General features: G+C 41.3%; 1 protein-coding gene across 5 annotated transcripts in view; it reads left to right on the top strand.

The window, feature by feature from the left end:
* Window positions 1–19,730, top strand: part of DIAPH3 (diaphanous related formin 3) — a 1,416,707-nt gene extending 1,396,977 nt beyond the window's left edge. For all 5 annotated transcript variants that reach the window (XM_063952903.1, XM_063952906.1, XM_063952905.1 and 2 more), the window contains one exon: window positions 18,223–19,730. In XM_063952903.1, the coding sequence (XP_063808973.1) occupies window positions 18,223–18,479 (257 nt within the window). In that variant the 3' untranslated portion in view covers window positions 18,480–19,730. The remainder of the gene's footprint in view (window positions 1–18,222) is intronic.
* The last annotated feature ends 5,906 nt before the right edge of the window (window positions 19,731–25,636 follow it).

Below are 25,636 nucleotides of genomic sequence, written 5' to 3'. Positions count from 1 at the left end.
CCAAAATAATTGTAAAAACTTTTCAGCTGCCCTCAGCCTATGGGTACTTTTCTGCTATTTGTGTAATCCACCAACACACAACCCTTAACACAGAGTAACAGAATCTTGCTAATCATTCAACCCATCACCATCACATTGCACCTGTATAGCGTACTTAGCAAGCATTCTTCCAGTAGTTGGGAGGGGCCCCACAGCTTGTCCTAGGTAGGAAGTCATTATGGTAATTGAATAGCGCATGCTAGCACATTTTTTACTTTAAGTGCATCAGCTGCCACCAGTATGAAATTAGAATGTCTCTGATACTTCATTGTACTGGCACCCTCCAAATCTTGTCTCTGTGGCAGCAGAATCTACATTTTAGTAATTGACAGTTAATTTTAAAAGTTCTGGATAACCTAACTTGCCTGACTGCAAGTTTGCCAGTTGAATCCCCAGCTTGCGTGATTGATACTGCATGTTGTTTATTGCACCCGTTAATCAGAAGAACCTGCACAAGCATGATGTCATTGCATACACTGACGGTTGTCCTGAATCCAATAGTATTTTAAGAAGATTAATACAAATTACATTTTATTGAACGTATTAGTTTTAACAATGTTCAAGCAGACGGTATGCACCCAGCCATACATTTACTTTGAACACTGGTCTATACATTGTGGGAGCCAGCTATAAACAAAATTATTTTCTGTTATGACAACTTGGATCAATGATAGCTATGCCATATGCCCATGGAAGAGCATCTCTGTTATTACCAGCGGCTTAGATCTCTCAAGAGATCTACCGTGTAGTAGTAGTAGTAGTGCAAGTGGACTTTAATAAGTTGCTGGGATCGCCGTTAAGGTTCACGTAAATATTTACACTGAATCTCTTTCTGCTGACAGAGGGAGAGTTCTATTTGAGCCTATGAACAGTAGAAGAAATCTAATATATACCTAGGACAACCAGACAATTACATTTCTGGAGTTACTTTCTGATAAATAATTGTGCACACTGTAAGTGACCATGTGAAGAATCATGAAAAAAAATGCCTGTTTTTTTCAATAAAGATATTTCAATATAGGCGTGCTTCCAAAATGGCCACTTTATTAGCCAATCATGTGCAGCAACTCAGTGCATGCAGAATGGTGAGGTGGTGCAGCTGTTCAGACCAATCACCAGAATGGGAAAGAAATGGGAGCTAGGTGACTTGTGTAATGATTATAGGTGCCAGATAAGGAGTAGTATGAGTATTTAAAAAACTGTTACTCTCCTGACATTTCCATGCACAACAGTCTCCAGCATTTACAGAGAATGTGCAAAACAGAAAACATCCAGTGAATGGAAGTTCTATCTGAAAAAGCACTTTGTTAATGAGAATGGCCAGATGGTTTGAATTGGCATGCATTACAATAATGGTAGCAGTACATATCTGAATGCACAGTTTGTGGAACCTTGTAGTGGGTGGGCTGCAGCAGGCCAAATGGGGTTCCATTTCTGGCAGCTAAGCAAACTGAAGCTACAAGGGGGCACAAGCGCACCAAAATTGTACAGTTGAAGATTTGAAAAACAGTATGGCCTGACGATTCTTGACTACTACTGTGTCATATAGATGATAGGCTGAGAATTTTGCGTAAACACTATGGATCCATCATGCCATGTGTAAATGGGTCAGGTTGGAGGTGATGTAAAGATGTGTTTTTTGGCATGAATTAGGCCCCTTAATGCAAATTGTCTTCTCAAGCTGGTTACATGACCGTACTCCAATGGTCTCCACAGTTTGGTTATGAAGTCCAGGTACTGCATTCACGTAATACATTACATACTACATGTTTATTCAATAGCCTATTAGCTTTCATATTTTATTCTACCATTGGTTGGTTAACTGTACTGTTGTTACTCTTTTTCTGTTGTTTTTATTGTTTTGTACATTTATGTGTTTTATTTTGTCTGCAATCTTTCTGCAGTAGTACCTATAGGGGGTAATTCCAAGTTGATCGCAGCAGGAAATTTTTTAGCAGTTGGCCAAAACCATGTGCACTGCAGGGGGGACAGATATAACATGTGCAGAGAGAGATAGATTTGGGTGTGGTGAGTTCAATCTGCAATCTAAATTGCAGTGTAAAAATAAAGCAGCCAGTATTTACCCTGCACAGAAACAAAATAACCCACCCAAATCTAACTCTTTCTGCACATTTTATATCTGACCCCCTGCAGTGCACATGGTTTTGCCCAACTGCTAAAAAAAATTCCTGCTGCGATCAACTTGGAATTACCCCCATAGATTGGTTCCCAATGTCTTTATACCATGTTTCATTTTTGTTGCCAGTGCTATCCACAATTGTGTAAGTAAAATGCATTGAAAAAAGCATGGTGCCTGGCATCCAATGTATAACGAAAGTTAAATGGCTGAATTTGCAATTTTGCCAAAATCCTGACAGCTCAATTTTCACTATAACAAGTTTGTAAACAATTACGAATGACCAAGGAACTTCCAATATAGACAAACAAGGAATATCGCAGACCACAAACATCTCAAAACAATGGCAGCTTCTCTACCTCCGTTGTCCGTGTAAGAGCAGTTGTTGGGCAATTGGCCAGTAAATAGGTTCTATAGTTAGACAAGTTGGTCTGTACAATCATCTGCCAGCCATACTAGCAAGCCACTGTGCGACCTATGATACTTGGCATAAGTTACGAACATGTAGACCTGTTCCGAATCTGTTCACTTGCATTTATGGGCAAATTGGAAAAGGATTGTGTTGGTCAGTGCTCTGGCTGAGTGACAGCATTGATCAAAATCTGGTCACAACAAGGCCAGCATTTCTATTAGTTTAGTTAATACACAAGATAAGACTGCAAAAAGTAAATATTTATTTTTACTGGGAAACTGGGTTTAAAACAAAAGAAAAAAATTCTTTAAGATTTTTTTATTGTTGGACAGGAAAAGATTAACACAATCTCCTGTATACAGTAAGGGTTTATTTCTGAAGCTGCAGCTTCACGGCGAGTTGGAGGGGAATATATAAAATGGCCCTTGCAGTCGCTGTTTCGTAAATAATGAGTGTCTAAAGCAAAACCTACAGTAACATTAAAAGCAACTTCCAAGATAGACAACTCCAAACACACATTAGGAATAATACATCTAGGAGGGATGACTTTCTCAGAAGCATTATAAAAGTTTAAACATCTTTGTGTGTTAGTCACAGCACACCAATCCTATTCCAATATAATGAAACAATGTATACTGTAGCTATTGATCTGAGAAGATTCCATTAGTATGCCATAGAAATGCCCACTCTGGGGGATTTCATTTAAATATCACACAACAAGCAAATACCTGGAAAACAGACAATAAAAGCAAGTACTGTGCATGTGTAGACTTTTAAACGTGGTCTTGGCTTTGCTTATTGCAAGTCCACCATTGAACATGTACCTGATTATAATTTGAGGATTGGCAGAAATAATCATTTTGTTTTACAATATTGCATTTAACACATTTTATACTTCCCCTTGTTTCAGTATTAAATATTCCAGGTTGCTTGACTTTGTTTCATCGTATGTAACATAGAAAATGGTCTCTATATATGATTGCATTTAAGATATAGGAAAGGTAGCCTATGAAATTAGCACAATTACTTGTCTTAGTCTGTTATTTGCACTTCTTAATTTTTAATGTGAAATAGGTTTTATTTAATGTGACCTGATTACCATTATGATTTTGTCAGTTTGTTACTAATGTAGCCCAGAGTGCTAATTTTCCATCAACATCTCATTAAAATGCTAATGCGGTCATGTTCATTCTATGTAATTTAAAGGTAAATTATGCCCTGAAAAAGGTGGTTGAATGCTAGAAATTTCAATGAGCTTTTATACTTATGGGAAGGTGTTCTGCATGTGTTCTCTCATCCTTTCATAGGTTTGGTCTAGTGGTTGGATCTCATTGTAGGCCAAAAATATTATTCACTCTTAAAAGCTTCACATTCGCCCACTGTATGTATCCAGCCAAGGATATAATAGTGGGAGCATGAACCATATCCATTGGTTCCTGGAACCACAATAAAAAAAACTTGTGGGTGTTTAAACCCTTCAGCGAGACCATTAAATGGCTTCTATGCATATAATTGCAATGAGAAAAACAGTAACCTTGCAGTCCTCTTTCTGGATGTGGAATTTCCTTGCTGTAGTACGTACTGTACAACATGTTTATGTGCTGCATTAATTTCTAAGTTGTACTTAAACACTATTAGAATTATCGTTTATTTATATGGTGCTACAAGGGTTCCGCAGCGCCAAGCAAAGTGCATAAACAAATGAGCAAAACAAGAAAACAGACACTTACAGTACAAGACAATGTAGGACAAGTACATGGTATATAAACATTTCTGCATCTGGGACATGACACTGAAATTAGCACCAGGGTTGCAAAAACTAAGGGTTAGGCACTATTGTAGGCAGTATGGGGTGGATGATGGTCTAAATAAGTGAGGGCCCAGCTCATGAGAGCTTACATTTTGAATGAGGAGGAGCAGACAAAAGGATGTAACAGCAGGGGTAGACACATTGCCAGATTAAGGTCCACATGGGCCTGGAGCTGAAATTTATGAAGGGCCTATTTTGTGCCTTGACAGGGTGTGTGACAAGTGCTGTGGCGGTATAACTAGTGATGTGGGGGTGTGACTAGTGTGATGTGGGTGTGGTCTACATAATGGGTGTGGCTATCTCTATAACAAACATAGCTAGTGCCTGCCTTCAACCACTTATTAGTGCAGCTATAAAAAGATGTTTGTGACCACCATATAATACAGAGAATCAGTGACCGTCATAAGCTACAAAGAGCATCGCAGTGACCAACATATAATAAAAGCACATCACAGTGACTGCCATGTGACACAGAGAGCATTGTAGTGTATGTCATATAATACAGAGATCATCACAGTGGCTGCCACATAAAGAAAATTGTTACAGTGACCAAATTATAATACAGAAAGCATCGCAGTGACTGCCATATAATAAACCAATTATTTTAGTGACTTCCATTGCAATGAATGCCATATGATATATAGAACTCCCACAACCACCATAAAATACAGAGGACATCACAGCCAGGGGGTTTGACACAGGTTAGTTTGGGGTAAGCCTGAGGCACATGCAGTCTAGGAGATTGCTAGACTGAGTGCTACTATAGGTGTGAGCAGGTGTCTGGATGAAGGGGGACACTCTGTAGGGTTGAGGGCCTTTGCATGAAAGGTCAACATGTAGGGATGATGGTACCTGGATGTAGGGACAGGATATAGGGGTGAGGGTGCTTGGATGCAGGAATAAGGTGTAGAGGTACGGGTTTGCAGGGAGGGTTCCTGACGTCAATTCCGGTCCCGGACAGGCTGATGTGTTCACAGCGGCTGAGTAAGTCCTGTGCTGCGCAGACTGCACAAAATCTGTTTGTACAGCACTGCTACACATGCGTTCGCACACTTGCACAGCTAAAATACCCTCCCCCTGTAGGCTGCGACTATCTGATCGCAGCAGTGCAAAAATCGTTTGCTAGCGATCAGGTCTGAATTAGGCCCACTGACAGATGCTGTGCACAACAATTGAATTCCGCCCTATGTATTATATTTAGGCATATACAAATGCTTAATAGTGAGTTTGTGTATTTTTATGAAAGTGTGGAAAAGTTTTTAAATGCAATTTGTATATACATTTTAACCTGTGCTTTTGATTCATATCAATTAGAAACTATAATTTTTTGTATGGCAAAACTTTACAGATATAGAGAGAGTGTACACCGGTAGCGATGGTCATAGCATCAACACACCCAAATGGTCACAGCACTCGCACCCCTCCACCCTTCCTTCCTAGCTGATGGTCACAGCATTTGCAAAATCCCCTCCCCCTTGCAACGCCCGATGGTCACAGTATCCGCAACAGTAGTGATGATTAAAGCACCTGCATGCACCCCTCCCACCCAGCAATCCTCGATGATCACACTATCTGCACACATCCCCTCCACCCTGCAACAGCACTCCACCCTCCCACCCCAAAAGGACACAGCACCCGCACTCTGTAACCCCTCTCTGATGGTCACAGAACACACACACCAATAACCCGACCAACCCCTTCCCCCCGTGTCCCAGACTTGTCAACTCACCTGCCAAAGTAGCTGTGAACTCTCTGATGACTGTGCTATGTGGAAGCAGGATCCAGTCTTGCAGGATTCCAGGACATCATTAGCATAACCCAGCCCATCATGGTGATGCACTGAACGGCCGACCTATTGTGTGATTGGTATGTCTACCATACACACAGCACAATGCACCATTATATCTGCAGATATATTGGTCATCGTCTGTGCTGCAGGGCAGACATGATATGTCTGTGAACAACGTCATTCACCGACATATTGCTGGTACGGCATATTGCAGTAAGCGATATATCGGCATTTCAACTGCATGGCCAATATATAACGGCCAGTGTGTACCCGGTATTTATGACACGTACACCCTTTACTGATATATACCACTTATTGACGCACATTCCACTAACAGAAATACTTATTGTCAGATTGTTACTAACACAGATTCCACTAACTGATACACACTGACACATCTAACTGACACATTTACTAACACACACATCACTCACTGACAAATACCCATTACCAGTGCCGTAACTAGACATTTTAGCGCTTTGTGCAAGAAACAGCATTGGCACGCTGCATCCTCCCCATATTTAAAACAGGGCCAGTGCGCAACATGGGTGCATGTCAAAAATATAGGGGCGTGGCTTCATGAGGAAGGGGCGTTGCCTCTTAGTAATACCAATTCATATTACGCTGCACAGTAGTCTCCATTAATCAAATTATTCCGCACAGTAGTGACACTTACACACATTACACCAGGTAGAGCGCCTATGACACATTACGCCAGATAGAGCCCCTATCACACATTACGCCAGGTAGAGCAACCTTTTACACATTACGGCAGACAGAGTCCTCCTTTTTACACATTACAGCAACAAACCCCCCTTTTACACATTACGGCAGCAGAGTCCCCCTTTTTACACAGTACGGCAGGCAGAGACCCCTTTTTACACATTATGAAAGCAGAGTCCCCCTTTTTACACATTACAGCAGCAGAGTCGCCCTTTTTTACACATTAAGGCAGCAGAGTAATTTTTTTCCACATTACTGCAGCAGAGTCCCCCTTTTTACGCATTTCCTCAGCAGAGTCCCCTTTTTTACACATTACCTCAGCAGAGTCCACCTTTTTACACATTACCGCTGCAGATTCCCCTTTTTTACACATTATGGCAGCAGATTCCCCCTTTTTTTACAAATTATGACAGCAGAGTCCTCCTTTTTACACATTATGGCAGCAGAGTCACCCTTTTTTACACATTATGGCTGCAGTTTCGCCCTTTTTTAAACATTGTAGCAGCAGAGTCGCCCTTTTTTACACATTATGGCAGCAGAGACGCCCTTTTTACACATTATGGCAGCAGAGTCGCCCTTTTTACACGTTATGGAGTCCCCTGCTTTTTTACTCATTACGGCAGGCAGAATCTTCTTTTTTACACATTACGGCAGCAGAGTCCCCCTTTTTACACATTACGGCAGCAGAGTTCCCCTTTTTACACGTTATGGAGTCCCCTGCTGGAGGACGGCTACTGAAGGTGACAGGAGTAGCTGCGGCTGGAAAGTGGGACCAGGGAGGGGAGCTTTCAGCTGCAGTGCCCTGCAATGCAAGCAATGGTGAGAGTAGGAGTCAAGTAGCCATGCAGATAGTGGCGGTTGTCACGACCCTGCGTGTGTTGCCGATGGTCCTGCGCCCAGAGTGCATATGCGCTGTGTGCCAGGCACTGCTAGCACATACCTAGTTATTGCCCTGCCAATTACTGACACAGACACCACTTATTGACACATACATACTTACTGACACTCATACCATTATCTGACACAGACTCCCTTTACTAACAGACACCCCTTACTGACAAAAACATTGACACAGACACACTTACTGACAGACACCCCTTACTGACATACACACAGACACCCCTTACTGACATACACACAGACACCCCTTACTGACAGACATTATTTACTAACACACACACAGTTAATCCATTTACTGACACAGACCCCTTACTGACAAACATTACTTGCTGACACATACAGAGACTGAAACTTACTGACACAGACACACTTACTGACAGACACCCCTTACTGACACACACACAAGCAACAGATAAACTTACTGGCACGTCCACTCCGCTGTGAAATTCACGACATCCACGACCCAGCTCTCCTCACAGATAGAAGCCTATTCCCCAAGGGCAGGTCCTTCCCCTTTTTTATTAGTGATTACTGATAGTCACAGGAAGCAGAAAAATAGTGAGCAGCCATTGCCGACAGGCCAGCGCAGCTTTGGTTTTGTATAAGGATGAAGCTTTGGACTGGCCTGGGAGCGAAGCGTCGGCGGGTATGGGCGCGGAGCTTAAGTGAATCCAAGGGTGGAGCTTCAATTGGTATATGGACGAAACTTCAGACTGGTCTGGGGAAGGAGCTTCAGCAGGGGCAGGACTTCATCTGGTATGTGTATGAAGCTTCTGAATGGATGGGGGCGTAGCTTCAGCTGGTACGTGGGTGAAGCTTCTAACTGGTCTGGGGGTGGAACTTTGGCATGTCCGGTTGCTGAGTTCGGTGGGTCCTGGGCAGCAGAGTGTCAGACCGGCAGTGGGGTGTTCGGCACATTGGCTGGAGCTACCTTTGGCAGCTGGGAGATGCGTGAGGTGAACTGCTGGTGATGACGATTTTTTTTTCCTGTCACCACTGGCTGCGCTGTATTGGATCATGTGGGCCTATTTTCAGTGGGTGAGCTGCAGCTCCATCCGCCCCATTGTTAATCCGGCCCTGGGTAGACAGTGAGCATGGAACAGAGGGTTAGTAGCTAGTTAATTTCTCCATTAACTTCCTGTAAACTGGAGCCAGCAGAGAACTGGTTTCTCATGGTCGAACACAACATAGGAAGGGACAAGACTGTAATTGATGGGCATATACATTATTGTTTCACTGGTGGGTACCTAGGGTAATGTTGGGTAACTACAGAGACTGGTCTGGTTTCAGTTGGCAGGTATGCTCATGCCGGGGACTGGGTCGGAAGATTCAGCTACTCCAACTCCGGTGGACAAATTCTTTAGTATACACTATACAATTATCTGACAGATCTGTCTGGTTGGAATGAAAATCTTATAATGGATGAGAGCAACTGACAACTGACCATTTGCTCCCTACTGTGGAATATGGACAAAAACCTACAGTATTGTTCAGACAAATTGGTTAAATCACAGATTTAACCAATTTGTATGAACAGCAGTTTTGTCCATTTCCTAGTGTTTGGGAGCAAATGGTCAATTGTCATTTGCTCTCATCCATTACCAGGTTTTCATTCCAACCAGCCAAATCTGCCAGATAATCTGCCAAATGAGTGTATAGTGTATGCCCAGCTTTACAGACAACCCTATGGCTGGTCAGAAGACTGATGGTACGGACAATCTCCACTTAATGGTGCGTCTTTGTGTGCACCACGGTGGAACAGAGCTGCAGCTGGTGAGCCTATCAGTAGATAGCCTATCGGCTGTATTAGCATAATTTCACAGAGAAAAGTTGCATCTGCTTAGCATCCACCTTTGAATTAGAGCCAGTGTGTAAGCTTAAATGACCCTTGAAGTATATCCAGTTGCCCATCACTTACCTATGTTGTACACTTTCACATGTTGGTAATTTGTCCTTGCATGGAATTATACCTGACTAATTTACAAGTTCTAATTATACATTTCCACTTTTTACTCATTTGAATGTGTGTAAGATGTCACCAGTGTTTTTTCTCTGTTGTTGCTTTTGACACATGCGGCCCCCAAATAACAGCGATAATAAAGATTTTATCTTCTATCCTTGCTATTTACCATTAAAACTTCACCAGGACAGCTGGCCAATGCTGAGCTCACTGTCAGTGCAGGCCTTGTAGCAGTAAAAGCTGAACTAACCGCTTTGCCAACTGGCGTGAAAGTAAGTACAGGATGCAGTCATGTGACCAGCGCTCGGGATCCCGACGGTCACCATGCCGACGCCGGAAGCACGAGCACTCGCAGGGTCTATTCCTAGAGTGGGAATAGAACCTGTCGTGAATGCAGCTCACCCCCACCGGCATTCTGCTGCTGGCATCATGGGGTCGGTATACTGACTGCCAGGATCTCAGCAGCCAACGACGCGTGCCCAACGCGTAAAATACACATGTGCAGTGGACTTTAAACCCAGAGTTCTGCTTCCAGTGCCACTTTCTACTACAAAACTAAAATAGTTTTAAGAGGATTGCAGCAGAATATGAATAACTGTGATACTGATAAGTAGGCTTCTCCATGCATTAGCTATATCCATCGGTGAATGTAAGGCTTACATAGTAAGAAACATGATTTAGGGTTCTTCTCCCATCGATAAATAGGAACCCTAAAATCTACAACTTCCAAGATTTAATTCGATTTACTTTTTGTGTTTCTATCTGTTTCCTGTTACTGTGAGCTAAATTAATTTTTGTTAGTGCTTTTAAGTTAAGTACAGATACTGTACACCCCCCAATTATTGGGGATTGTCATGAATACAGGTGAAACTGACATGCTTATAGTAGCCATACCTGGAAGTCTAGTCCTGGTGCTCTCAACGCCATTCTCCAAATACCAAGTCAGTTGGTACAGATTATGTTTTGTATATTTCTTGAACCACTTAACTTGCTAATATTTATTACAAAACCTGCTCAGAAATTGTCACGAGTTTTATGATAGAATTAGTTTAAGAACATCTATTTTAAACGTATGCACTCCTCTCTCCATACGCGGGGTGTGGGTGCTGCTTGATGAGCAGTGATCGAGTGCACAAGCGTGGCAAGGTGTTTTTCGAGTGTCAGCGATGATCACTTCCAGCCTCTTGCATATACCGAATTGTGGATGACCTTTGCCTGGCGCAGATGTAAATACTCTTTGATGTTCCGGTATTTGTATATGGTTATGCGATCGATCGCGCATTGCGATGCGTTCGCGGTTTCTGCAATGAGCGTTTTTCTGGAGCGGCAACTATTTGATCGCAGCAACTGCTTTTTAGCAGAAACTGCAATTCGTTCTCAATAGGATCCTGTGTCCGATAGTATATGTTTCCATACGGAAGTCAGAGGAGATCCTGAGAATTTGCCCTTCAGCTTTCTGGCGTAAAGAAAAGAGTAAAATTATAGGAATATTTCATCTTTATTTTCTCAGAAAGCATCCTGGGTAGAACAGTTTCTAATTTCACATACTGAATATGACCATGAAAAGAATAAACAACCTCGCTGCCTCTGTATTTTATCATAAAGCCGTTTCTCCTTAAACAAGCAAGACCAAATCCTAAATTTGTAATTCAATTATGGGTTAATGAAGCATTGTAAGCACTATTTATAACTGCATTTTTTAAAAAGTCACAAGCCAATTATGCAAACTGTCTATATAACTTTCCTCACCTACCAATGTAAATAGATTTAACCTTTATAATAATTACTTGTTCATGTAGAGCACCACTTTCCATAATGCAGCATTTCCTCTAACAACTTTATTTTTCAAAGACATGACTTTTACCAAATGTATACCAATTTAATAAAACATAACCCTTGTCTGCTTCCTGCTCATGACAACCCCAGTATGCTGTAAGCCCCTCTAATAGTGTATATCTGTGTTTTGTGTTTGGCCATTTCAGTGGTTTTCTTCTTACATATACCTTCTAGACTTGTTTATAACCAATTGCTGTCAATGCGCTCTCATCCCAAAATACCTTAAACCTGCAATAAAAACAAAATGTATGTAAGTGGATAGTTACTATGAACCTGTAGCAATCTAAAAATGTTATGTCACATGTAAAATGTTACATTGAGCCAGATTTTGTTTCTACAGTAACTTATGCTACCAGCAAAATAGATTGCTCAATGCGACAAAAGCTGAAGATTGTTTAAAGTTCAGACAGATTGCAGGTGGTTTGGTCATATTTTGTTCATTACTAATGGAATAAACTTAACAGCATCCTTATTCTGTCCTGCATACTGCTGATACTACCACTCTGTACCAAATGTCTGGAAAAATTGGACTATGACACATACAAATTTGACAACTTTTAAAATAAAAAATAACTAGATGAAAGAACCTACAGTATGTACAGTATGCAGTTTATTGGCTCCTTAAATCATGTGCAAGCAACAATTATAAGCACAGTATCTCTGCAGTTTACCAAAGGCTGAACGCGATAGATATCAGATATTTAATTCATTTAGCTAAGTAACTCCGATACCAAAGTTACCATAATTCGTTCTATGGTCTGTGGTAGGGGGCTATAGCATACACTGTTTTTGCCTAGAAAATTCACATGCCCAGTATAAATACTTCCTTCACTGCTGCAATATGCAAGCAGTGAAGGATGTTTTACAAGGACAGTACAGATGGTGTAATGATTAGCATTACTGCCTCACAGCACTGAGGTCATGGGTTAAATTCCCACCATGGACCTAACTGTTGAGTTTGCATACTCTCCCTGTACTTGTGTGTGTTTCCTCTGGGTACTCCAGTTTCCTCCCACAATCCAAAAATTTACTGGTACTGTAGGGTAATTGGCTCCCAACAAAATTAACCCTAGCCTGTAAGTGTGTGTGTGTGTGTGTGTGTGTGTGTGTGTGTGTGTGTGTGTGTGTGAGCATGTGGTATGGAATATAGAGTGTAAGCTCCACTCGGGCAGGGACTGATGTAAATGGTCAAAAATATTCACTGTAAAGCTATGCGGAATATGTGTACGCTTTATAAATAACTGGTAATAAATAATAAGGGCAATGTCAGCTTCTTGTCAGATGCTCTGTTCCAGCATGATTTTATTGATAAACAGCTCCATTAATTAGTCTAGTCTTGTTACAAATTGCAACAATAACAGATGTTAACTAATGCGGCAAAAATGCTGACCTTAATTCTGTGTTGTGTATTTGTTCACTATATAGTGTTGTGTATGTCTTCGCTAAATGCAAACGAATTGACACCTACAAAGTCCAAGATGACGTGCTAGGCACGAGGAAAAGCCTTGGATGCTTGAATACAGGGCCGGATGTAATGAAGTAATATTTGGCCGGAGGTGCAGGTTCTCGGACGAACGCGGAAGTTTTAATAAAGCGCCAATCATTTACAAGGCATGGTTTTGACTTTTACATGATTGTCAGCTTTAAAAAAAAAAGTCAGTCTGGTCGGGAACCCGCACCTCTGTCCAACTCAGACTTCATTACATCCCGCCTGTAGACTCTGTTACACACAGATATACAAAGGACACAGATCCCAATATCTGGCTCGCAGAGAGGGGCTGTTGGGTGCAACTGAAGCCACAGTGCAAAAGGCCACATCTCTAGTCTCTGGTGTCTGCTTGCTTGCTAGCACCTGTAAATAAAACTTCTCACCAGAATAAATGTGGGCAGGAGACCTTTTTTTATTCATTGCTGTTTCTAGTTCATTCCAAGAACATTTATTTTAGGAAAAAGTCTGTTGTGTTTCTAACTTTTTATTAACCACTTAACTGACAATTTTTTTCCTCAAAATCTGCTCCGAAATTGTCGGGTTTTGTTATGAGTGAATTAGGTGAAGAACATTAATTTAACCCTATCCAAACTGATTTTAGTTTAAAAAAAAAAAAGTGTGTGTATATATATATATATATATATATATATATATATATACGGGAAGTCCCACACTCTCACCCAACACAGGTAACGGCTGGGGTGCCAAATCAAAGTCTGATCCACTCAGTGGGTCAAACTCATAGTACAGTACAGTGTTTCTCCACATAACAGTGGAGAAAGATAGCACTCTCCAGACTTGTTATAGTATACGTAATAAAGTCATTTATTCAAAACACTTGGTTCCATGTAATCTTCATGTCACCAACAAGGTATACACAGAAAAGGGCTCACCAACGTTTCGGTCCTGTATTCGGACCTTTCTCAAGGTATTTGTCAGTCAATCAATGCAAAGTCAAGAAAACAGCAGCAACAGTGTCAGCATCAAAGCAGAACACTGTTTATCTGACTGGTCGAATCCTGTGCGACCATGTCAGATAAGACACTTGCAGGCATGCCAGGCAAGTGGTTAAATAAAGTTATTCTCATTAAGGGCCCCATACACTAGTGCGATATTGCACATTTTCGTGAGACGGATAGCATGAAAAATGTCAAATTGCATGTACTTTTCTCCAAAACACCATATATCCCTACCATGTTAGGAATATATTTACTGCGCCATATTTATTGGGGATTTCAGAGATTGGCTAAAAACCAGACAGGCCCAGATCTTCAAATGCCACATTGTACTGTACCGCCACACTAATCTTGGGCACTTTTTGGAAAAAGTACTGCAGGTTCCCATCTGGGGGGAGGGGGTGGGGGAGTTCTTGCCTGGGTGGTTTATGTGTCAGCAGTCATTGTGGAGAAAGGGAGGGGGAGATTACTGCTGTTCTGCATGATCCAGGGATGTTTTTACAAACCGGAACAACCTAGACCATACAGAGATGCTGTAATATCTCTCTTCCGGGGTCCCACAATGCCCACAGACATATTGGAGAAAGTACTGCACATCCCCGCAGACATATATGGGGATGTGCAGTACTTTCCCCAGTACTTTCTTTTAACCTTAAAATACCGGTGATTTTGCAGATGTGAGGGTCCCAAAATTTAGATCTTCCAGTGAACGTCCGGTAGCCAGATATCTAAAGGTAGCAGTCCGTCTCTTCTCAGGCAGAATGGCCCTCTCTATCTTGGTATCCTGCCTTTGAATATAGGGTGTCACCAGGGCCAGGAACTCCTGGAATGTATCATCATCCATACGCAAGGGTTGTTCTCCTCTGGCAGCTGTTTATATATGCTAATTTTAGCCCACCCCATCAGATCAATCATATGTGAAATTGCAGATTAAAAAAGGCCCTTGAGATATATGGCATGAGATAGATAGCAGTGCGTTAGATTGCCTGAGATAAATCACATGTAAAAATAAACTCATTTGCAGTCCTTCCAGGAAGCTCCCGGCCAGATTGCAGGAAAATTGCATGGAAGTCATTGCTGAGATACATCTCCCTAGTGTATGGGGCACTTAACACTGTTTCAAAAAAAAAAAAATACCAACGGGGAGTTTCTAGGTAACTGATATGTCCTGTGAGCATGAAACCATACCGATGTGTCCTCATACACTACCGTCACAGTCACGCCAAGCATTCTTTCTCAGCGAGCCAGGTCCTTGAATCTGTATATGAAGTGCTGCAATGTAGCGGCTTTTTCTCACGCCAAGCTCTGTTGTGCTTCATATACAGTTTCGAAGTCACACACCCAGATATACAAGTGTTGCATATCAAATTTATTGTGAAGCAGTTCCGTTGCATTCGATTGCAACTAATTTCCCCCATACATCACCGCCCACAATACCCTGACTTGCCGGCACCACCGACCGGATATGCCGAAAGGCAGTCATCTTTGGTCTGTGTTCCATCAGAAACATGTTAGACTCACTTTCGGGTGAATAAGAAGCTACACCCTTGGTGCAGCTCATTCGCACCGCATGGCTTATTGAGGCTAGGTGTATGAGGACACATCTGTATGTTTCGGGCAATTCCAAGTCACGCATATGCACAGTACAGTATGTACATGATTTTAGTCACAGCTTCTGCACCTAGCATGGGGTAGTTGTAAATTCCATTACTAGTGATGACAGATTCCGTCACTGCCAGAGGACTGGGTGCCATGCAGCCACATATTTGCGTACTGCTCAGAATACAAAAGTATAGTCGCTAAGTACTTACAACCACTCTATATGTTCGGAATTGCGATCACATTGCGTGCAACTAAGAACCAGGCTCAATATTACAGCTGTTTACTCATGTATTCAAACATCTCATGTCGTATGATATTATATTGTACTTACTGTAACTCTTTATTAGCAGTGTCTTTGAGGCAGACAGTACCTCCCACTCAGAGGTTGGTCACAGCTATCAATGTGACTTGCTTTGTAAGGAAACGTGTATTCTAGCAATAGGCTGCATATGCCATCTTTTTTTTATTACAGATTGCACAGTACAGATGGGGCTTGAGAGGCCAGTTGCAAGAAAACAATGCAAGAACATTAGTTTGTGATTGTGTTATATTTTCTGAGCTTTGGTCAGTCAGTTCAGCACTGCGGGGGGCAGGCCAATGGGAAAGAGGCGTGATGACGCAATCACATTGTGGCCCAACCCAGCTATACAATTCCAGTGTTGTGAAGTGGTAGGCGGGGCCGCGATGCTGTGCTTCAATACAAATCATCATCTGCCCAGACCACCCACTTCCCTCAGGAAGTGGACAGGTGAAGAGCAGGATCGGGAGACTTGACCACTGTTCCAGGCGTCCGACAGCGCCATACCATTTTTGGAATTCTCTCGACCTATCTAGGAGAGTAGACAAGCATGGTATATGTTCATAAATCCCGCACTCCCCAGCTCTTTTATCTCCCTTCCAGGAGAGTTCCAGGATAATTTCTGTCATCATAATCTCTCCCCCCTGTGGCACAATGCAGTGAATCATGGCACTGTGCAGGGGCAGCGGGACCATTATCACTGAGATTTTATATACTTGTCCTGGAAATTTCCTTATTTTTTATTATTGACCTTCCAAGTAGCATTACCCTTTTAAAGTTATTTTATCTGTTCTTGTGTTCTAATCTTTATATGTTGATATTTATTGAAGAGACATATTTTAAAATGTAAAAAGTGTGTTATTAAACTGAGGAAACATAACATGGCACGAAACGAATACGACAGCTGACTGGCTCAGCAGCAAAGTGTCCCTGGAAACTATTTTATGTTGGCAGTTCTGGTCTGAATTTAATTTAGAAGGTACATAACACATATTTGCTAAGTTGCTCTGCCTGCTGATTTTATCCTTGAAAACTCAATGGAACATGTCAGGAAATGAATTCCTTTTCATATATGTTCTAACTTTATCTGATATTTTGCTTTGCTGTAATGAGTGATTCATATTCTATATTTAAAGAGTAGTGACAGAGCATTGGGTATTGTCGTAATAGTAAGTAATTCTCCTTGACAATAAATCCTAATTCTGTTAAATCCTACTTGAATTACATAAATTTGATGTTACTGTGTGATGGAAGATTTTCTTAGTTTCCCGTAACCAGGCTGTGTACACACAGTTGAAAATTGTCAAGATTGTCCAAGATTCTGTGTAAAGTACTCATCCATCACTGTGAGCCCTTGGTCAGGAAATGACAATGCAGTAAATATCTTCAGCAGCCACCTTCTTAATGTACAAGATGTTTTCAGTAGGAATTTTCAGCACTCGCATAAACCACACTGTCATGAGTGACTGCCTGTGCGCCAAAGTCATTACCATTGAGATGATAGGACATCTTTCAGGAGATAACCGGCAAACTTTAAATGTCATATCAAGTTTTTGAAGCCATTTTCAATCCTCCTGTTCAAGGTTGCTTGAATATTGAATATGCCTGCTTTTAGCAGGCTGCATATCTGTGGGAGGGATCACTCATGAGAATGAGCACTAACGATTTGTGAAGTCAGTCAGAGAAAGTCACTTAATCATCAGGCCGTGTGCTTGTCTTTTTCTGATAAGACTAGATCATTGTCTCTTAAATAGTAGCTTTCTAGGAGAGGATCACAATATAGGGAACTAGATTCATTGGAAACATTAATCTGCAAAGCTGATTTCTTTGCAAATGCAAAGTTTCCTCCGAGAGTTTATAGCCAGCAAGACAAGCATGCATATTCTTTTTAATAGATGCAAAAATGAAATAATATATATTTACTTCTGACCCACTCCCTTTATCAAAACTATTTTATGTAGAAATGCAAATGACTCTGATAAAGATGTATTACCATCATCAATATCCTCCCCTCTCAGGTCAGTTCAGCTATAAACAACTACTTAACAAAATAGCTTCTTTCCAGAGACTGTCCTTTTAATACCGATATATATTTCCCTTATGCTCTGTTTTTCCTTTATGCTAGTGCACTTAAAGCATATTTTTGCTTTCCCGCTTCAGCTCTAAATTACCTTTCTCATGTTCTAATGCTTGGAAATACAATATGCTGTATGTTTAAAAGGTAATTCAGTTTAATAACATATCATTATCTTTTCTTCTTGTAATTTCCAGAAAACCAAAAACCTCAATTTGAGAGGTCCCGTTCACGACCAAATATACACTCTGCTGCTGCACGGGCTCCAGTTGCTAAGGAACTTAGTTACGACTTGGAATCCCATTCTTCTAAAACCTGGAACAAGGTTACCACTAGACATGAGGTGTGCAGCTCGGAAGGGCACAGAGACAAAGGGGCAGGTCATGGCTCTGCTGCCAAGGCAGAATCAATGACGGAAGTGGAAGCTCTCCTTGCAAGGCTGCGCGCTCTATAGCAAAGTGGTCCACTCTGCTTTTACCCAAAGGACTAGTTAAAAGAAAAAATGTGGACAATAAACTCCAAGAGCGTATGTAAAACCTATCCTATCAAAAACATTGCTCTGTTCCAAAAATATCCTGCCTTATTTTATCCAGTGTACCTGTAAACTGCAATCTTACTCCTCAGTGTCCAGCAATGACCACTTCATGATGTCTTTTGATAGTCTTGGACTATGTGCTATTATTTAGTTTAAACCTTTTGTTTGGGCGCTGTCAGTTTCTCCATAGAGGTCAAAATTATTTTACAAAAGGAATGAAGCATTTTCTGAAACAAACTAGGAGAAGAGGCAAATTAATGTGTGCAGGCAATGTCCCATCATTTCATTCCTCATCAGATCAGTGACAACAAAGTCTGATGTCATGGGCCATGGTTTTGGTTTTGCTTACAGAGACTTGTATAGAAAAGAAAATGAAAAATCAAACTCTTTTATGGTAGAAATTTGTTCTGCCTTGCATTTAATCTCCAGTATAGTTAAGTTTATTATAAGCATGTTACTGGATAGATAAATCATGAGCTCTACTACATTGTGGATCAATGAACGTGTAATGAAAAGTTTGAGGCAAACATTTAAAACATATGCATTATCTCTGTAGAGGGCAGCAATATGTACAGCAGGCTACAGATTACATAGCATTAGGAGTTTGGGAAAATAGTGGTGCCTCAATAAGGATTGTCTCTGTATATCTGCTTTATGACATTCCATTATTCACAATGAATATTACCATTAGCAAGACCATCCTTTGCCCTATTGCTGCCTCAGCCGATGCTGGGCACCGCATCACCACTCACAATAGACAGATACTTGGCTTAGAGTAAAGAAATAAAAGAAACATTTAATGATATTGGTTTGAGCCTAGCTTAATTGATAAGTGTCCTTCGCCCTCTATCCCACAGTTTTGTGTTTCTTAGAGAGATGCCAGAGGCATGCAGTTACAGATCAATGAATGATTGGACTGGTTGCTTGCCGCATCCTGCATCTGGATGGTGTTTCAGTGTGTATGGGAATACTCCACTGGTTCACTCATCATACAGGTGTTGGTGGTGGATGCAATCCAGCCATTCACTGCCTGGTCCCAGCATGCCTCCTTCCTCAGCTCATGGAGCATGCTAGTGACAGCAGTGACAGACCAGGTCACACAGATACCACCCATCATAATATATATATATATATTGCAAAGGTCCTGCACTCAAACTCTTTAATCATTGAACACGAAGTAAAGTGTTTAGGTCAAGGTTTCAATATTTCAATTCTTACTGTCATCAGAATACCTGAGGACAATATGAATTGAAATATTGAAACCTTGACCTAAACACTTTACTTCGTGTTCAATGTTAAAGAGTATGAGTGCCGCACTTTTGCATGCGTTACCTCTTATTTAAAGTAAAGGCACCAGCGCAGCTACGTTTCAAAGTTGGGAGTGCTGGACCTTGGAAATTATACTACTACAACCTCCTAGTGGATGCCATCAGTTTTCTTTAAATTGTTGAATACCATGTTGTAATAAGTAAGAAACCTATTCTATAATATGTATAATACTCGCTATTTTTGCCTAGCATATATATATATATATATATATATATATATATATATATACATATATTTATATAACGTTAACTTTAAGAAACCAAAGTATACTTATTAATGTATAAATGTTGCTTTATTTGTTTTTAGTAGAAGCCATATGGTTTACAGGATAATACCAGCATACATTAATGGGGGGTAAGCAATAAGTTACCCCCTTTACTGAAATATAATACATAACTTCTAGTCTTAATCAGAAACACCCAGCGCCCTTTGCAGTGGAAGAGCTCCTATCCAGTCACTTATGGTGGGGAGCAGAGTGACTTTCTTACAGTAACTACCATTAAGTCCACCGTTGACTGGCTTTAAGCACTTATTCGTTACTGTCACAGTCACTAGACAGAAAACCACCATCGCCATTGTTAACACTTGCAGCTGAAAACACATAGATTAAGCTTATTATATATATTATAAACAAGACATTAATGTGGCGTAAACACACTGCCTTCATTTATAAAGCACTGATTTGTAATGCATATCATTATTCTGAAAGTATTGCATTTTTTTTCTTGTTTGGTCTTTTTTCTGGTTTTGCTTTACAGCCATAGTGCATTATACTCCATATCATTACATGTGTATTACTGACAATGCTATTAAAGGTGAAACTACTGTACATCTTGTCATTTACTCCTCCGTCCTCATTCTCACATGGCAAGCTTAGCTACACTTGTATCATGCTCTCTCTGCTACACAGCACTCATCTGATGTGCCCATAGGTCAGCTCTAATTGATGACTGTAGCAGGTTCTTTTCAAGGTATTATTTTGTTTGAAATGAGTCCTTGTGATTTCCTATGCAACATTAATAAATATCGTTTAGTATTGTGACATTGTGCCTGATTATATTATCAAAACATTGTTCTGCAAACCTCATGGAAATTAAACTTTACTTCTACAAGGTCTTGTTCAGATCATTGTTCCAGCTGTTTACAGAAACCAACATGTTTGTTGGCTGATATCACTGTTTCCATAGCTGACCAGTTGAGAAATAAACCGTTTGTCACGTAAAAATGGTAAAGTGACTACTCCCACTTTGGCGCTAATCCAATGCTACACATTTTGCAGGAACTTCTATTTTCTCAATAAAATGTAATGTACCGGCTTGATGTGAATAAAATATAAATTTAATACTACACAATGATTAAAAGTGAGACAAAAACAGAACCCAACATGGGAAACAGAGTCCTACCATGATGATAATCGGAGCCGCGGGTGTTATGAATGCAAGGTATTTCCCGGGAACAATACCCTGCATGTGGCTCCGTCAGGCGTGTTCCCCAGTGGTCCCTTTCACAGTCAAGGATGTCCAGAAGCACAGGAAAGTACTGGAAAGTAGGTGCCGACGCGTTTCGGGACATCAAAGTCCCTTTTTCAAGCCTTGAAAAAGGGACTTTGATGTCCCGAAACGCGTCGGCACCTGCTTTCCAGTACTTTCCTGTGCTTCTGGACATCCTTGACTGTGAAAGTCTCCATCCTTGCAGCAGTCCAGGATTGTTGCTCGGCATTCACTTCAGCATCTCCGTGTGTCACTGCCCTGATGTCTCTATATGAGTCATTCCTACCTGCTCCTTCTGCTGGGCGCCACCATCTTGGTCCTGGTCAGCTGACAGCAGACAAACCAACCAGGTTTCAGACCAGCTGACAGCGGACAAACCAACCAGGTTTCACACCAGCTGACAATGTACACCAATGAGTGGTGTTGCGAGGGGAAAGAAGGTGCCTTCTGAGATACAGAAGGTACCAGAGCATTCGGGCTGGAACTAAAATATTTTAAGCCATTTTAGTTCCAGCCCGAATCCCTGTACTAAGCCATTCCAGTTCCAGCTCGGATCCCTGAACAAAGCCACTATGGTTCCAGGTCGGATCCTCACCTTAAGCCGTTCCAGTTCCAGCCTGGATCTTTGCATCAAGCTATTCTGGTAACAGCCGAATCATTATACCAAGCCGTTTCAGTTCTAAGTCCAATATTCAAGTTTCTCCGGTCTCAACAAACTCCAGTGCTCAAGTCATTCTACTCGCAGTTCTGATCCATTTCTCAAGACTTCCATCTTAGGGCTCTCTTCATTAAAGTTGTTCCAATAATCCTTTACTACTCGTCTAGTACTTCAGAAGATCTAGTATTGCACCTGCTACGTGCCAGTACCTTGTCTGTATCTAAGGCTTCAGCAGTAATTGTCCCTACAAGTGTCTCCTAGCCATCACCTTCTGATTTAGTCATCCTATGAGGAGGAATTACCTATGCCCACCTAGTTTCCTGCACATTAAGCAGACATCCTAGTCCTACGCAAGAACTTTCCAAACCAGACAATTTCCTGAAAACGTGACACTGATATTCCAACCTTGATCTCTGTCAGATCTCGTTAAACATGACTCCACTCTTAGGTGATTATGTTCGGCTTACTTACAAGAAGTTCATATACGCACCTTACGCATGGCATATTCTTCCCAGCCCAGTGTAGGCATATAGTGTTGGAGTTGGGTGCCTGTCCAAAATAGCATGCAGCCAATGCCCATTTCTTTCACTGTAGGTGGGATTGTGGTAAGGTTAAGAAATTTTGGCATAAGTTAGTAAATTTGATTAATGCTATGTTTTCTTTCATTTGGTGCTGAATTCACTTGCCTGTTTATGTGCCAACTTAAACAGTGGGTCTGGTATCTAAAAAAAAATCCTCTTACAGTTTTAGTTACAGTGGCAAAGGAGGTCATCCTTCTTCACTAGACGATTAAATCTTCCCCTTCCCTTAATGACGTTAAGCAAAAGATCCTGCAGTTGAATTATTTTGACAGGCACTCAGCTGTGTCGCATATTAATAAGGGGGTTGAAAAGTTCTATAAGAAATGGCAACATTATTTTAATACTTTAGCTAAATTGTCTCAAGATCACATTATTAAGCTATTTACTTAGACCTCCATAATTATCTCCATGATATTGTTTATATTTCTTTATTTGACATATTTATTGAAGTATGTTATGCTTTTTCTATGTTTGGGTCTTATTCCCCTCCCCCCTCTAGATAATACAACCTACTTTTGCTAATTATGTTATATATTCTTTGTATCACAACCTTTTGGCATACCCCATAGTATACAGCCATGGCCAAAAGTTTTAAAAATGACAAACAAATATTAATTTTCACAAAGTCTGCTGCCTCTGTTTTAATGATTGTAATTTGCACATACTCCAGAATGTCATGAAGAGTGATCAGATGAATTGCAATTAATTGCAAAGTTCCTCTTTGCCATGAACAAAGATCTTAATCCCCAAAACAACGTTTCAACTGCATTTCAGCCCTGCCACACACAAAAAAAATCAGCTGTCAGTGATTCTCTCATTAACACAGGTAAGAGTGTTGATGAGGACAAGATTCGAAATTACACTGTCATACTAATTGAGTTAGAAGGGCAGACTGGAAGCTTTAAAAGGAGGGTGGTGCTTGAAATCATTGTTCATCCTCTGTTAACCATGGTTACCTGCAAGGAAACGTGCAGCCATCATTGCTTTGCAAAAAAGGGCTTCACAAGCTTCATATTGCTACTAGAAAGATTGCACCTATATCAACCATTTACCAGATCATCAAGAACTTCAAGGAGAGAGGTTCAATAGTTGTGAAGAAGGCTCCAGGGCACCCAAGAACGTCCGTAAAGTGCCAGGACAGTCTCCTAAAGTTGATTTAGCTGCAGGATCGGGGCACCACCAGTGCAGAGCTTGCTCAGGAATGGCAGCAGGCAGATGTGAGTGCATCTGCACGCACAGTGAGGTGAAGACTTTTGGAGGATGGCCTGGGGTCAAGAAGGGCAGCAAAGAAGCCACTTCTCTCCAGGAAACACATCAGGGACAGATTGATAGTCTTCAAAAGTTATAGGTATTGGACTGCTGAGTACTGGGTTAAAGTCATTTTCTCGGATGAATCTCTTTTCAGATTGTTTTGGGCATCTGGAAAAATGCTTGTCCAGAGAAGGAAAGGTTACCGCTACCAGCAATACTGTGTCATGTCAACAGTAAAACATCCTGAGACAATTCATGTGGGGTTGCTTCTCAGCCAAGGGAGTGGGCTCACTCACAAGTTTGCCTAAGAACACAGGCATGAATAAAGAATGGTACCAAAACATCCTCCAAGAGCAACTTCTCCCAACCATCCAAGAACATTTTTACAGACCAAGGGCCTAAATCAGACCTGATTGCAGCAGCAAAATTGTTCTCTAATGGGCAAAACCATGTGCACTGCAGGGCAAATATAACATGTGCAGAGAGAGTTAGATTAGGGTTGGGTGTGTTCAAACTGAAATCTAAATTGCAGTGTAAAATAAAGCAGCCAGTATCTACCCTGCACAGAAACAATATAACCCACCCAAATCAAACTCTCTCTGCACATGTTACATCTGCCCCCCCTTGCAGTGCTCATGGTTTTTCCCATCAGAGAACAATTTTGCTGCGGCACTCAGGTCTGAATTAGGCCCCAAGTCTATCTTTTCTTTTTAAGTGTCAAAATGTTTTGTACAGTGTTTATTTTGTGCAAATGTGCTTGAAAAGTAGACTTACAATTGATTTCCAGCATTTTCATAACCGACTCAGCAAAAAAAAAAAAAAACTTACATTCTTTGAGTTGTATACCTAACATGGTTAAAACATCTGAATCAGACTTTTTATCAGGCACTCTGCTTTGGAGATGAAAGTGTTAGAGAAATTCGGTATTCGGGTGCTAATACGTTAGCCGACTTTGCAAAATACCCGATGTTTGTGCCTATAGCCACAATATTCTGACATTTTACAGTTATCTACTCCCATTACATCCCAGCCATAGTATGAATTGTGTTGTATACTGTTATCTGTGGTGATGGGGCTCCAGGGACTGTACAAGAATGTACATTGTGGTTTGTTCCTCAAAAGCGAGAAGGGAGGGACACTGCAATGCTAAACCAGCCGGGTATGTTATACATTAATAGAAGTAAGAGCAGCTACTTATATAATCTGCTTCTGCTGTCAGTACTACGTAGCATTCATGTGCTGGTGACCTTAATAGCACCCCTCTGGTGACAGCGCCCCTTGGCAACTGCCTAATAACAGCTCCAGCCCTCAATTTCTGATAAATGTTCTTTGAAAAGAGGCTGCTCTTATGCATGCTTTCAGGTTTTGCCTGTACATGGTCTCCATCTCTCCTCATTTCTCATGTACGTTAACCTTGCCCTAGCTTGCAGTAATTGTTCTTGCCACACAATTTCACTGTCACACCCTCATGCATAATCAAGGTATTAGGAATACTTCATAGATATCTCCCAAAAACCACAGCACTAAAGGGCCCTACACATTTAACGATCTGCCGCCGAGCTGCCCGACGGCAGATACGGGCGACCCGGCCGCGGGGGGGCAGTGACGGGGGGAGTGAAGTTTCTTCACTCCCCCGTCACACGGCTCCATAGAAGTGCAGGCAAATATGGACGAGATCGTCCATATTGGCCTGCATGCACAGCTGACGGGGCACCAGCGATGAACGAGCACGGGGCCGCGCATCGTTCATCGTTGGAGCCTCCACAC

This window comes from Pseudophryne corroboree, chromosome 2 (assembly GCF_028390025.1).
Source record: "Pseudophryne corroboree isolate aPseCor3 chromosome 2, aPseCor3.hap2, whole genome shotgun sequence".
NCBI lineage: Eukaryota > Metazoa > Chordata > Amphibia > Anura > Myobatrachidae > Pseudophryne > Pseudophryne corroboree.
The sequence above is the reverse complement of the archived record's forward strand: the minus strand, read 5'-3'. Positions and strand labels throughout refer to the sequence as shown.